This window comes from Gopherus flavomarginatus, chromosome 1 (assembly GCF_025201925.1).
Source record: "Gopherus flavomarginatus isolate rGopFla2 chromosome 1, rGopFla2.mat.asm, whole genome shotgun sequence".
NCBI classification, from domain to species: domain Eukaryota; kingdom Metazoa; phylum Chordata; order Testudines; family Testudinidae; genus Gopherus; species Gopherus flavomarginatus.
Genome location: NC_066617.1, coordinates 163,624 through 178,580, shown reverse-complemented (window position 1 = coordinate 178,580; position 14,957 = coordinate 163,624). Strand labels below are relative to the sequence as shown.

Genomic DNA, 14,957 nt, shown 5'->3' with positions numbered 1-14,957 from the left:
GGCCCAAAACTGGATGCAATACTCCAGATGTGGCTTCACCAGTGCCAAATAAAGGGGAATAATCACTTCCCCTGCTGGCAATGCTCCTACTTATACAGCCCAATATGCTGTTAGCCTTTTCATATCCAGCTTCTAGTCCACTGTAATCCCCAGGTCCTTTTTTGCAGAACTGCCACTTAACCAGTGGGTCCCCAGCCTGTAGCAGTGCATGAAATTCTTCCATCCTAAGTGCAGGACTCTGCACTTGTCCTTGTTGAACCTCATCAGATTTCTTTTGGTCCAATTCTCCAATTTATCTAGGTCACTCTGGACCCTATCCCTCCCCTCCAGTGTATCTACCTCTCCCCTCAGATTAGTGTCATTTGTAAACTTGGGATGGATTGCACCCTCAGCATCATCCAGATTATTAATGAAGATGTTGAACAAAACCGGCCCCAGGGCAGACCCCTGGGGCACTCCACTTGATACCGGCTGCCAATTATACATCGAGCTGTTGATCACTACCCGTTGAGCCTGACAATCTAGCCAGCTTTCTATCCACTTTATAGTCCATTCATCCAGCCCATACTTTTTTAACTTGCTGGAAAGAATACTGTGGGAGACCGTATCAAAAGCTTTGCTGAAATCAACATATATCACAGATTTATCTTGATCAATAGCATCAACAGACGATAATAAATGATGATGATAGCACTGCTGAAGACTTGAGGTGCTGGAAACCCCATCCTACCCCTTTGGCCAGGCAGCAGGGAACTAGCTGAAGATCATTAACCCATCCATAGCTGGAGGGCAGGGTGCCAGCTTCTGCTGAATGGGTTGTTAGGAGCATTGGCACTCAGTCACCAGTGCTCTTACAGCTTTGGCCTCACCGGGCACCTCAGGTTCCCTGATTCACATTGGTGAGGCTTGAGAATCAGCATGGAATAGGCAGGGGTGGCCAACCTGTGGCTCTGAAGCTGCACGCGGCTCTTTAGAAGTTAATATGCGGCTCCTTGCACAGGTGCTGACTCTGGGGCTGGAGCTACAGGTGGCAACTTTCCACTGCTCAACCCCAGGCCCTGCCCCCACTCCACTCCTTACCCCAAGCCCCCCACCCCTGAGCCTGCTGCACCCTTATAATATATGGAGATAGACCTATCTCAGAACTGGAAGGGACCCTGAAAGGTCATTGAGTCCAACCCCCTGCCTTCACTAGCAGGACCAAGTACTGATTTTGCCCCAGATCCCTAAGTGGCCCCCTCAAGGACTGAATTCACAACCCTGGGTTTGGCAGGCCAATGCTCAAACCACTGAGCTATCCCTCTCCCCCTGCTCCACCCCTCTCCAACCCAGAGCCTCCTGTACACCGCGAAACAGCTGATTGCAGTGGCTAGGGAGCATGAGAAGGTGCTGATCGGGAGGGCTGCTGGCAGGCAGGAGGTGCTGGGGCAGCTGCTGATGTATTACTGTGGCTCTTTGGCAATGAACATTGGTAAATTCTGGCTCTGTCTCAGGCTCAGGTTGGCCACTCCTGGAATAGAGTCTGGCTGATACTCTCCCAGCCATGAGCACAAGGCAGCATCCAGTCACCAGAGCACTGCCAGCAGCTCTGATGACTCACCTACTGACTCTGGTTGGGCTGCAGTTGCTCCAGTGGTTTGACCTTTCCTCCTGGATTCTCCAGAGGGAACCACTGGGCTCCTCTGTCCAATAACTCTCTCAATGGGGATTCAACACATATTGAGACAGCTTGGGCTTCTGCAAGGCCAGCACTCAACATGCAGCTGGCATACAGCTCTGCATCTCCAGTGCCATCTTAGCCAGACACTGGGAAGCAAATATAGCTGGCTTGGATGGGAATGAGCTAGCTGAGACTCCATCCAGAGAATACAGGGGACTGGTAAAATGGCAGGATGGTCTCTAGAGATTTCCATTTGGGGATGCTTTTGTGTTCCTGTACGGCATTGTGGCCCTACATGTTGGGCAGGGTGACTGGGACCATCTTGGATGCAAGCCCCGGTGACCTGTTTTAGTGATCTCTAAAACACACACCACAGGAAGCTGTTCACATGGGTCAACTAGAAGCCTGAGCCAGTGTAGAACACAGCTGTTGGCCGGCTGGGTGGTGCTAGCCATAAGCAGTGCATTACTCCAGCTGACGAACTGGCTTCCTAGCCACTTTTGAGTGTGGTTCAGTGTATAAAGCCTACATGATTTCTGTCCTGGCAATGTGCTGCTATCACTGCAGCCATGACCAGCAACATATAGAACTTAGTCCTGTCAGGAGTGCAGGGGACAGGACTAGATGACTTCTCAAGGTCACTTCCAGTCCTATGATTCTGACATTGTGCTTGCCCATGGCTCATTCTCACTGAGTGACTGTTGACTCTGATGCTCTGAGATTTTTGACCTTCTTGGTACAGAGTAAGGTCCATCCCATTGGTGGGTGATGGGAAGGAGTCTAACTACTGCACTTTGTACATGAGACTAGGGACTATTTTACTGAGGCACATTTTACTGAGTCCATAAGCCCTCTCTGCACAATCAGCTGCTACTTTCTTTTATTTAGAACTTTGGGCAAATATTACAAGGTCCTGAAAGGGGGGAGAAGCCCCTGTTGCAACCTTGGCCTCCAGGAGCCCAACCAGTTCTCAAGGTCACAGTTGCAAGAGCCATATGTGTAGCTGCAGATCTTGAAAGATGCAGGATGTGGAGACATCTTGAGCCATGCAGTTGGAGTGGTAGGTTCTAGAAGCTATGAACTATATCCAGCGCTTAGAATCAACATGGCTCCGTTCCCCATGTTCTGGCTACAGTCCTCTGCAACAGCAGTTGTTCACATGTCCTACATTATGAAGCTAGCTCCCTGGACACAGCCACTGCGGTAGTATTCTTACCTTGCTAAAGGAACTGTCCCTGGAGTCAATCAGCAAGGAATGTTCATGGGATGGAGACACATTAATGCTGGAACCCAGAGCAGATGCCCATTCACTTGACTCCAACCTGCAGGAGAGAGAGAGAGACACTTATTAATTGTGAGAACACACAATGCAGCAAGCTGCTCACATGGGTCACCTAGAAGCCAGAACCAGTGCAGAACATGGCTGCTGACCTGCTGGGCAGTGCTAGCCATAAACAGTGCATTACTCCAGCTCATGCACTGGCTTCCTAGTCACTTCTAGATGTGGTTCAAGAGACTGGTGTTTAAGGCCTATATGATTAGGCCTCAACTGGAGTACTGTGTCCAGTTCTGGGTGCCACATTTCAGGAAAGATGTGGACACAATGGAGAAAGTCAAAGGAAGAGCAACAAAAACTATTAAAGGTCTAGAAAACACGACCTATGAGGAAAGAGTGAAAAAAAATGTGTTTGTTTAGTCTGGAGAAGAGAAGATTGAGAGGGAACATAACAGTTTTCAAGTACATAAAAAGTTGTTACAAGGAGAAGGGAGAAAAAGTGCTCTCAATCTCTGAGGATAGTACACGAAGCAATGGGCTTAAATTGCAGAAAGGGAGGTTTAGGTTGGATATTAGGGAAAACTTTCAGTTAGGGTGGTTAAACATTAGAATAAATTGCCTAGAGAGGTTATGAAATCTCTGTCATTGGAGATTTTTAAAACAGGTTAGATGAACACCTGCCAGGGATGATCTAGAGAATACTTAGTCCTGCCTTGAGTGCAGGGGCCTGGACTAGATGACCCACTGAGGTCATCTCTAGTATTCTATGATTAATAGGTTTCAATGCCCTGACCAGGGCTCTGGACACACAATGAGATAATAGGAAACCACAAACAATAAGCCATGATGCCTACAAGGAATTGGTCAGTCAGTGAAGACGTGATTATGCCATCACTTGAGGAGAACTCGTTTGTAAAAATTTAGTACCCCCGGGAATCCAAATTACTTACCAGCTCCCTGTGTAAGGGCATGACCTTGGTTCCAGCCCTACCCCAACTTCCCATTATTTGAAATAAGACTCAAATAAACTTCTGAGCTCACTGGGGCAGGAGCCATGTCTGGCGGAGTGTCTGTGAAGCACCCAGCACAATGGGCCTGATCCTGAGTGGGGAATCTGGGCACTGCCATAATAGAGATAAGGCTCAAAAAGCTCTGGTGGCCAGGGCAGACTAATGGAGATTCCCTACCCACAAGTGGAAGAACTATCCTAGATTTCAGAGATGACTGGGAATGACCATGAGGCTTCCTTTAAAACTGGGATTTTAAGGAAAAATCATAACCAACTTTTAGCCTTTCCAAGGTAGAGCCTGGATTTTGAAATGATGGACATTCTATAAAAAGCAGAGATGGACAGACAGCTAGAAACTTGGTGATGCACTAAGGTAACACAGCTTGCTTGATTAGAAACACTCCACCTCCTGATGTGATCCTGTGCTGCTGAGAAAGCCTCCTCTGCAGCAAGACGCTGATCTCGTTCCTCCTGCAGCTGCTCTTCCAAATGCCTCAGGTCCTGCTTTGTGCTGCTGTGCAACTGTTTGGCCTCCGATAACCTGGTAGAAAATAGGACACTGAAATGCCCAAAATGTGTCTCTGGGGCCTCTGCTTATACTGTATTCATTGCTCTAGTACATGGAGATTCTCTCCCTTGTCTCCACAAACAGGTGGGTTTTATTTACTTACTGTGGGAATGCTGAGATGAGGAGGTGGGTCTTGCACTGAGCCATGAAGGTTTTGTGGTCAATGCAGAAAAGGAGTTCCACAGCCCTGGGCTCCATCACCCATTCCCACCGTTAGTTCCATTATTCCCAAGGAGTATCGTTGTCATACTAAGTCTCAGTCCCAGAGGCAGCCCTGGTCCAGCTCATTGAGAGCCTTGAAGATTGAGACCAGGACCATACATGTACTCAATATTTACTGATGAGCCAGTGTAGTGAATGGGGAGCTAAGCTGACCCACACTGGCCAGCAGCAATTGCTACATTTTGCATTCAGTGTCTGTGGTTTCATCTAAAGGAATAGTGAGTCATAACAGCTGAGTGCACCTCAGAGATTCCAGGAGATTCTAGGGTGCCACAGCAGGACTCAGACTTTTCCCTGCTCCACTGGGCATCAGCAAAGGTTCTGTGTCAGGCTTTACACCCTTCCCTCTGTCCTCACCTCAGCTGTAATTCCTGCAGTTCTGGAGTGTAACTCTCTCTTTGAAGTTCGTTCTTTTCCTGGGGGGCTCCTGGAGCAGCATCTGTCACAAGTGACCTCTGAAACAGAGTATGTGTGGCAATGCATCAAGTGCTGGTCAGGGCAATCACTGAAGCAATGGGAGAGCAGGATTAAGTCTCAAACAGAACAGAGTCCAGACCAGCTGCCATGTCACACAGTAAACAAAGTCTGCAGTGAGAATCGCTCTTTAATTCACCTAGGCTGTCAAGAGGAATATACCACCTTCCCTCCATTACTCCACCCCTTACCATGTCCTTGTTTGGGGATTGCAGCTCCTGTAACTGCTTCTCCAGAGTCATGCAGCGGTTCAGGACCTCACGGCAGTGCTGGTGGCTCTCACGGAGATTCTGGCTGTTGCCCCGCAGCTGGATAGAGAGGGCATTTTTCTCCTCAAAGATCTGAGAGAGCTGGAAAGAAGATCAAGCAAAGATGCTAAAACAGAACTTCTGAGAGAAGCTGCTCCCCTTGGCATCCACAGCAAAAGAGCTTTATTAGGAAGGTAGGGATTGCCAGACTCAATCAGACCCAAAGTTCATGTAGTCCAGGATCCATCCCTGACAGTGGCCAGTACCTGATGCTTCAGAGGAAGGTGGAAGAACCTCACAATAGCAGATTAGGTCTCTTGATCTTCAATAGTCAGAGGTTGGCTTTAGCACTGAAGCAGGAGGTTTAATATCCCTTCTAAAATTTGTGTTAGCAAGAATTCTTATAATGTTAGATATTCTTATCAATATAAATGTCCAAATCCCTCTTTGAATCCTGCTAACTTCTTGGGCTTGGTGACTTCCATATTAGTTTATATGGAAATGAGATGGCTTCTTACAATCCATAGCGCTGCAGAAGGCAGGCAGAGGGCACTAAAGATCAATGACCTAAGTTGATAGAAACTGACTTAAGTTGATAGAAATTGACCGTACTTGTGGCCTGTTTTCCTTATATAGTCTACCTCCCTGCTCTTGGCTCTCAACGAGGCATTTGAGAGTAAGGACCAGCAGCAGAAGGGAACTGGTGTGGGAAAGGTCTTTCTGCTGGAGAGAGGACTACGGAGATTTAAAAAAACAAAAACTCAACAATGAGGCAAGTGATAAGGGGGCCCCGGTAAAGAAAAAAGCCATGCAATTTATTTCACTGAAACTAGACTTCACGTAATCTGGATGGCTGTTTTATAAAGATGCACCCTCAGAGAGCAGGCTTAGCCCTTAGAGAATGGTGATGACTGCTGCTTTATTGGGACTACACTGGCAGAGATCTTACTGAATGCTGAGGGGTTTAGGTGGTATTAGGTAGAATACGAAATGCCCAGCTCTAGGCTTAATACTGAATTTGCCAAGTAAAGTTTCTGGAAAAATTCGGTGAGCATAATTTTGCGTGTCTGAGATCTGAATGTGTGCAGGATTCCTGGATCATTCAGTGCTTAGGGTGGATGGTGAATAAGGCTTTGTTGTGTAGTAAATGAGGCTACTGTCTGTTGGATAATTTGCTGTAGAAGATGAAAGGTATGTAGTGACTAACACAGGGGACTGTACCAAAAAGCACAGGAACAAGAGATCACGATTAAGCATGCACAGGCCACCATAATTCTACCATTTTCTAACTTTTGAGCGCTTGACTCTGCAATTCTGATAATTTTCTTTTGTACATCATTACTTGTTTCTTTACGCAAAGAGAGATGACTCAAAACTTACGCACTGCAAGCAGAGGAGAAGCTGACCGGGATCTGTTTCTTACCAGTTGGCAGGAACTGTGTCACAATGTGAATGTGAAAAGGATGCTTGGTGCCAGGGCCACAGACTATCATCAGGACTGAATTAAAGCAATCTGGAGCCCTAGGCACACCATGACATAGGGTCCTCTGGGGTCCAGTCCCACAATACAGCCCTGTATCCACTCTGGAGTGGCAGGGGGCCCTCATCCGATCCCAGAGAGCTCAAGGGCAGCAGAATCAGGAAAATTTTCCCATCCAGGAATGGCAGCTGGGATCCGTCACCCTCTGGGAGCAGCAAGGGCCCCCTTCTCCCTCCCAGTGAGGCAGGAATAGCAGCAAGTGCCCATCCCCACTGTCCTTCACTAATTATCCCACTGCCAGACTGTCTCTGCTTGGGTGAGGGCTGGGTCTGCTATACTCTTCCCCATCTGCCATATAGAACCCTTGTCTAGGATGGATTGTCTGGGCCTCTAAAACAATGGGTCAGAGTTAACACTCCATTGAGATGCATGGGAGAGTTCCTCCCTTTTGGAGCTATTATCTCAGGCTGTGTGCAAACTCAGACAGTGTATTGGTTACACTCAGGCCAGATTTTCAAGTTTTTCTTCATAACCATAAGGGCAAGAAACTTTAATTTTTTTAAAAATTAGAACTCCTAAAAAACGGTTACCTACCTTTTCATAACTTGTTCTTCGAGATGTATTGTTCACAACCATTACACATCAGGTATGCGCGCACGGATGTCGGAAACCTTTTCCCTTAGTGGCTCCTGTCGGGGTGGCAGGGGACCCCCACCAGAGTGGCGCCTCATGCTGGTGCATATATATCCCTGCCAACCCAACCCCCCTTCAGTTCCTTCTTGCCGGAGACTCCGACAGAGGGGAAGGAGGGTGGGAAGTGTAATGGACGTGAACAACACATCTCGAAGAACAACACTTACGAAAACGTAGGTAACTGTTTTTTCTTCTTTAAGTGATTGTTCACATCCATTACACACTAGGTGACTCGCAAGCTTACAATAGGAGGAGGGTAGGAGCCATGGAACAATTGACTGAATCACGGCCCTGCCGATCACTGCGTCCTCTCTGGCCTGTTGATGGACTGCGTAGTGGGTTGTGAATGTGTGCATCAACAACCAGGTGGCTGTTTTACAGATCTCCTGGAGTGGAACCTGCGCCTGGAAAGCTGCTGAGGACCCTTGAGCCCAAGTCAAGTGAGCCGTGGTCACCGGGGCTGGCACCTTGGCGAGCTCATAGCACGTGCGGATGCAATCCACAATCCATGATGATATCCGCTGCGCCGAGACAGGGAGTCCTTTCATTCTCTCCACAATGGCAATGAATGACTATTTCAACTTGTGGAAGGGTCTAGTTTGCTCCAGATACAATGCCAGGGCCCTACGGACATCCAGAGTATACAGGCTACAGTGACTCAGGTCTGTGTGTGGTTTGGGAAAGAACACTGGCAAACAAATGTCCTGTGTCCCATATGAAATTGTGAGACTACTTTAGGGAAGAATTTAGAGTGTGGCCTAAGTTGTACTTTGTCCTTATAAAAAACTGTATAAGGGGGCTCCGAGATCAGGGTGCTCAACTTGGAGACCCTCCTTGTGGATGTAATGGCCACCAAAAATGCCACCTTCCAGGAGAGGTGAGTGAAAGAGCAAGAGGCTAGGGGCTCGAAAGGCGGTCCCATGAGCTTGATCAGGACCAGGTTAAGGTTCTGGGGAGGGACTAGAGGGCATGAGTAGGGAAACACCCTCTCCAGCCCTTTGAGAAACCAGGCTACCATGGGGTTGGAAAACACAGAATGCCCCAACTTCCCCAGGTGAAATGCTGAAATGGCAGCCAGATGTACTCTAATTAAGGAGGAAGTGAGACCCTGTTGTTTAAGGTGCAGCAGGTATTCCAGGATAACTGGAATGGAGGCCTGAAGTGGCTGTATAGGCGTTGGTTCACACCAGCAGGAGAATCTCTTCCACTTAGTGAGGTATGCTGCCCTAGTGGAAGGTTTCCTACTGCCGAGGAGAATTTGTCACACCTGAAGAGAGCACTGGCTCTCCATCGTGTTCAACCACAGAGTTTCCATGCCATGAGATGCAGGGACTGCAGGTTCGGGAGGAGCAGATGCCCGCAGTCCTGTGAGATGAGATTTCGGTGCAAGGGCAGTGCAATCGGGGCAGCCACTGACAGCTCTAGCAAAGTCGTAAACCAATGTTGGCGGGGCCAAGCTGGAGCGATGAGAATCATTACCGTCTTGTCTCTGTGAACTTTGAGGAGAACTCTGTGGATGAGTAGGAGCGGTGGGAAGGCTTATTTCAGGCTCCCTCTACAAGGGATCACGAAGGCATCTGCGACTGAGCCCGGACTGTGGTTTTTGAAAGAGCAAAACTGTGGGCATTGACTGTTGTCCCTGGTGGCAAAGAGGTCCATTTGGGGAAATCCCCACTTCTGGAAGATAGATTGCAAGACATCCAGTCTCATCGACCATTCATGCATGTGGTATGACCTGCTGAGGCGAGCTCGTGGAATGACGTGCTGAGGCCAGCTCGTTCTGCTCCCCCGGGAGGTATGATGGTACAAGGAGTACTGAGCGGGCTATACAAAAGTCCCATAGGAGAAGGGCCTCTCGGCAAAGGGGAGAGGATCGGGCTCTGCCATGGTTGTTTACGTAGAACATGGCGGTAGTGCTGTCTGTCAGAACTGTCATGCTGTGACCTTCTAAAGCAGTGTAAAAGGTTTGGCAGGCTAGGCGAACTGCTCTGAGCTCCTTTACATTGATGTGGAGCAACATTTTGTCCTTGGACCACAAGCCTTGCGTCCGAAGGTCCCCCAAGTGTGCTCCCCAGCCAAGGTCTGATGCATCTGTTACCATTGTCAGCGTGGGTTGCGGTGCGGCAAAGGGGATTCCTTTGCAAACTACCTGCTGGTTGAGCCACTAGCGCAGGGAGTCCAACACCTGGGCAGGATTGTCAATACAAGGTCTAAGGGGTCTCTGCCCGGGCGATAGAACTAGGCTAGCCATAATTGCAAAGTCCTGAGCCACAGTTGAGCGTGTTTGACTATGTGGGTGCAGGCCAACAAATGTCCTAGGAGCTGCAGGCAGCATCTGCCCATGGTTGTGGGGAACCTCAGCACTGAGTCTATGGCACGCTGCATGGCCAGAAATCTGGATTCTTGGAGGCTCGCTCGTGCCTGTACTGAATCCAGGACTGACCCAAAGAACTCCAGCCTTTGCATAGGTATCAAGGAGGACTTCAGCACGTTGACTAGAAGGTCTAGCCTGCAGAATACATCCAGTGCCACCGCCACATGGGAACGGACTTCCTTCTCGGACTGACCCACAAGGAGCCAGTAGTTTAGGATGGGTATACTCGAATTTTCCTTTTTCGTAGAAAGGCCGCCATTACTGACATGCATTTCATGAACATGTGGGGGGCTGCTGCCAGGCCAAAGGGTAGGACCATAAACTGATAAAGGTGCTGGTTTATGGTGAACCGCAGGAACCACTGGTGAGCGGGATGAATAGTGACATGAAAGTATGCATCTTTCATGTTGACAGCAGCATACCAATCCCCTGGGTCCAGGGACGGAATAATGGTGCCTAGGGAGACCATGCGGAAGCTGACCTTGACTAAGAATTGGTTGAGTCAGTGCAGGTCTAAAATGGGTTGAAGACCCCCCTTTGCTTTGGGAATAAGAAAATAATAGGAGTAAAACCCTTTCCCCCTTGGATCCCAAGGGACCTTTTCCACTGCCCCCACCTGGAGGAGCATCTGTACCTCCTGCATAACGAGCAGCTCGTGAGAGGGGTCCCTGAAGAGAGATGGGGACGGGACGGTGGGAGGGAGGAGAACTGAAGCACATCTCTCACTTGTACTGGGCGCAAGACCCAACGGTCCAATGTTATACGAGACCAGGCACTGTAGAAGCGGGACAAGTGGTTCAGGAAACATAGTGAAAGATCCGGTAACTGACTTGATACGCTGTCCTTGAGCGCACCTTCAAAACCCTTGCTTGTTGCTGGGTTGCAGCTTGCCCTGGCCCTGGCCTTGGCCTTGGTTAGGCGTGTTGTTCCGCCTCTGCCTGTTTTCTCTGCCTCTCCTACGATACGGCTCCTACCTAGGGTGGGGCTGATATTGTCTTTGCTGAGGCAGCGGGGGCTTGACAGGCATCCTCTGCGTCACTGGGGTGTGCATTCCCCAACCACCTAAGGGTTGCCCAGGAGTCTTTGAGGCTATGCAGCATGGCATCTGTTTGGTTCGAAAAGAGACCAGACTCTTCGAAGGGGAGGTCCTGAAGGGTATCCTGGACCTCTGGCGGAAGGCCTGAAGCCTGCAGCCATGCCGAGTGCCTCATCACCACTCCTGAGGCGATTGTTCTGGCTGCTGGATCCACTGAGTCGGGAGAGGCCTGCAGAGAGGTCTTGGCTTCTGCCTTTCCTTCATCCACGAGGGCCGCAAACTCAGTTTGAGAGCCCTGGGGCAAGAAGTCTTCAAATTTGGAAACTGCTGTCCAGGAATTAAAATTGTGTCTGTTCAGGATCATCTGCTGGTTTGCAATCCTCAACTGGAGGCCCCCAGAAGAATAGACCTTCCTGCTGAATAGGTCTAGACATTTAGCCTCCTTGGCCTTAGGAGCCGGGGCTTGCTGACCATGTTGTTCCTGTTCATTTACCACTGAGATGACCAGCGAACAGGGGGCCAGGTGACAAAAGAGGAAATTGTATCCCTTGGAAGGGGCAAAGTACCTCCACTCTATGCCTTTTGCTGTTGGTGCGCTAGAGGCCAGGGTTTGCCAGACCGTCTTACAGTTGGGCTGGATTGTCTTTATGAGCGGGAGTGCAATACTGGAGAGGGCCTCGGGGCTTAAGATGTCCACCATAGGATCCTTCTGTTCTACTGCTTCCTCCGCCTGTAGGCCCAAGTTCTGGGCAACCCTACAGAGCAGCTCCTGGTGTGTGCTGTGGTTAACTGTAGGAGACCATGACACCGCAATGCCCGCCATGGCTTCATCTGGGGATGACGAAGAGGTGAGGGCCTTCTGCCTATCGTCTTCCAGCCCCACTTGTCCTTCCTCGCATGCTGGGGGCTCCTCCAGGTCCTGCCTGAGGTGTCTGCCTCCGGGATGGCACCGGGCTCGGTGTTGTTTCTGCTCTCCTGTGTTCTGGAGAAGTGTCTGGTGGCCTGGATACTGTGGCCTCCTTGGGCGTGGGGTGTGTGTGTGCGCGCGCGCGCCAGTGCGGGGACTGAGACCGATGCACTGAATAGCCAGATCTTGAGGCTCTGGACGAGGGCTCCTGGTGTTGGTGATAGGCCCATGGTGTCCAAAAGGGCCTCTGCCCTGGCGGGCCCCATTGGGGATGCCGGGGGTTGGGGCTCCCTGGTGCCCTGTGGAGTGGCCTGAGTCCACCTCAGATTCCGAGGACACCGACCTGGAAGGCCAAGGCGGTGCCGTAGAACGGTGTCACCGGGGGGCTGGAGAAAGGCTCCTTGCCAACTGAGACTGAGAATGGTACTGATACTCCCGGGACCGGGATTGTTGGCTTCTTCTTGGGCCCGGGAACTTCAATCTTGTGTCGCCTTGGAGCCAGCCTGGCGATAGCGCCGGGGAGTGGCTCCCTGGCGGGACCGGTGCTGTATGCTGGCTGGGATCTGGTGCCCTTGAGTCCTGCTGGGTCAGGGGCAACTGGGAATCCACAGAAGCCGAGCTCAGCTAGGACCTGATGCTGGGAGCAGTGCTGGGGTGGTGACCTCGATCAGCACACCATTGCCGGCTTGCCTCTTGACGGCACTCTAGGAGATGGTGCCAGAGGCTTCTCTTTGGCAGGGAGGGGGCTTGCTGTCAACAACTGTATGAGGTCCTTTGCCGCCTCAAATGTGTCTGGTGTGAAGGGCTGTTCGAGGAGCTCCTCCAGCCTTCCTTCGCGTTCAAGGCACTTAGCCGAGGGCTCAACGGGCTCTTCAGTGCCGGAGCCACCAGAGCCGGAGCATATCTTGGGGCAGCACTTCCCTTTTGAGCGCTTGTTTGCTTGCGTGCTGCCGGCTTCTTATGTGGGGAGCGCCCTCGGCTTGTAGGCTGGCCCTTTGACCATACCGAGGAGGGCGAACGGTGCTGGGGTTTTCCTTGTTGCCTCGGTGCCGCATGCTTGCGGTGCCCCACAGGTGCCAGATTGCAAACTGACGCCAGCGCACTCCACACTGAGGACACCGGCGCCGAGGCCGGATGGCCTGAGGCCGAAGGTTGCAGCGTGGCCTCCGTGAGTAGTTGCTTGAGGCGAAAGTCTCTTTCTTTCTTAGTCCTTGGCTTAAAAGCCTTACAGACCTTGCAGCTTTCTGTTTGATGCGATTCCCCCAGGCAACGAAGACACGAGTCGTGGGGGCCACTAATCGGCATAGGCTTGTGGCACATGGTGCAAGCCTTAAAGGCTTGGGCATGTGGCATGCCCCGCAGCCCAGGCCTGGTGCTGGAGACAACTTCCAACACCTAAACAAAGAAAGCTTGACTATCTATTATTAAGAAGTGCTAACTACTGATAATTACTAACTACTGATAACTGTTAACTGCTGATCAGTTGAGTTCAGACTAGATGACCATAATGGTCCCTTCTGACCTTAAGTCTATGAAACTATGCTAATGGACACTCGCAAGCAAAAGATAGAGAGCTAAGGAACTGAAGGGGGGTCGGGTCGGGTCGGCAGGGGTATATATGCACCAGCATGAGGGGCCACTCTGGCGGGGCTCCCCTGCTGTCCCGACAGGAGCCGCTAAGGGAAAAAGTTTCCAACGTCCGTACATGTGGTGCGCGCATACCTAATGTGTAATGGACGTGAACAATCACTAGAAGAAGAATCTGATGTAATCACATGACTCCAGGAGTGGGGGCCCTAGACACATGCTCATAGTTCTTATGCCTTCATACAGCCCTGACTAATGGAGAAGTAATAGATATAAGAGACGGACTGGATGGAGCCAACTCAATCTCCCAGAAGCCAGTGCAGCTATAATTATTAGTATTTTTCCCTGTTTAAAGTGTCTCCAGTGTTGGAACTCCCCGCCACAGAAGACAGTTCATGAACTGGATCCATCTCCCTATTGGGGAATGACAGGGCTTCTGGCCCTTTCTCTGGGATCCATCCCGTGTCAGGGCTCAACAGGGTCCCCAGCTCTTCCCTTGGGGATGATTCTCTGGCTGGACCCATGGTCCTGTCAAGGCGTGATGGGGCCCCCAGTTCTTTTCTAGGGAAGTTGCTCTGCAGCCCAACAGCTTTTCCTGATATTCACCCTGAGTCTCATTACTTCTCTGGGTGGGGGTCTGTAGGCTCTGGGACAGACGTTTGTTTGCCACAAGCTCTAGGGACCTCTGAGGAGTCTACATTCCCAGCACAAGTCCCTTAAGCAGGCAGAGGTCTGCTCCCTTCCTCCAAGTCCTATAGGATATCTGTTCTCTTCCTTGCCCTCAGTCCCAAGTTCCATAATCAGGTAGAGGCGATTTGCCGTACCTTGCTGTTTAACTGCTGAATTCTCAGCTCCTTTTGGTGCAGCTCTTTCAGGCTGTCACTCAGTTGGACCCGGAGGTGATCTGCCTTGGCTTCTAGGCTGGACGGGTCCCCTCCCAAAGTCTCACTGGAGCTGTGGGTCTCTGGAGAAGTCTGTCAAGAAAAGAGTGATGAAAGTACCTGTTGCTGAGTCTCTTTGCTGAATCTCGTTCCCTTTTTAACCGCGCACCTGTCTGAACTAGAGTGCCTTGTGATAAAAGGAGGATATTGATATAATAGGCATCACAGAAACCTGGTGGACTGAGAGCAATCAATCAATGGGACACAATCATTCCAGGGTACAAAATATGTCAGAAGGACAGAACAGGTAGTGCAGGGGGAGGAGTGGCACTATATGTGAAAGAAAATGTAGATTCAAATGAAGTAAAAATCTTAAGCGAATCCACATGTTCCACAGAATCTCTATGGATAGAAATGTTATATTTTTATTAGAGCATGACATTAGGGATTTATTATCGACCACCTGACCAGGACAGTAATAGTGATGATGAAATGCTAAGGGAAATTAGAGAGGCTATCAAAATTAAGAACCCAATAATAGT

The 14,957-nt window shown here is 50.2% G+C and overlaps 1 protein-coding gene across 7 annotated transcripts in view; it reads right to left on the bottom strand.

Annotated features, from left to right (window-relative positions):
* The window catches only part of GOLGB1 (golgin B1), a 154,535-nt gene that overhangs the window by 8,352 nt on the left and 131,226 nt on the right, over nucleotides 1–14,957 (bottom strand). For all 7 annotated transcript variants that reach the window (XM_050952566.1, XM_050952576.1, XM_050952586.1 and 4 more), the window contains 5 exons: nucleotides 14,359–14,508; nucleotides 5,401–5,559; nucleotides 5,093–5,190; nucleotides 4,352–4,486; nucleotides 2,877–2,982 (listed from right to left, as the gene is read on the bottom strand). In XM_050952566.1, coding sequence (XP_050808523.1) covers nucleotides 2,877–2,982; nucleotides 4,352–4,486; nucleotides 5,093–5,190; nucleotides 5,401–5,559; nucleotides 14,359–14,508 — 648 coding nt within the window. The remainder of the gene's footprint in view (nucleotides 1–2,876; nucleotides 2,983–4,351; nucleotides 4,487–5,092; nucleotides 5,191–5,400; nucleotides 5,560–14,358; nucleotides 14,509–14,957) is intronic.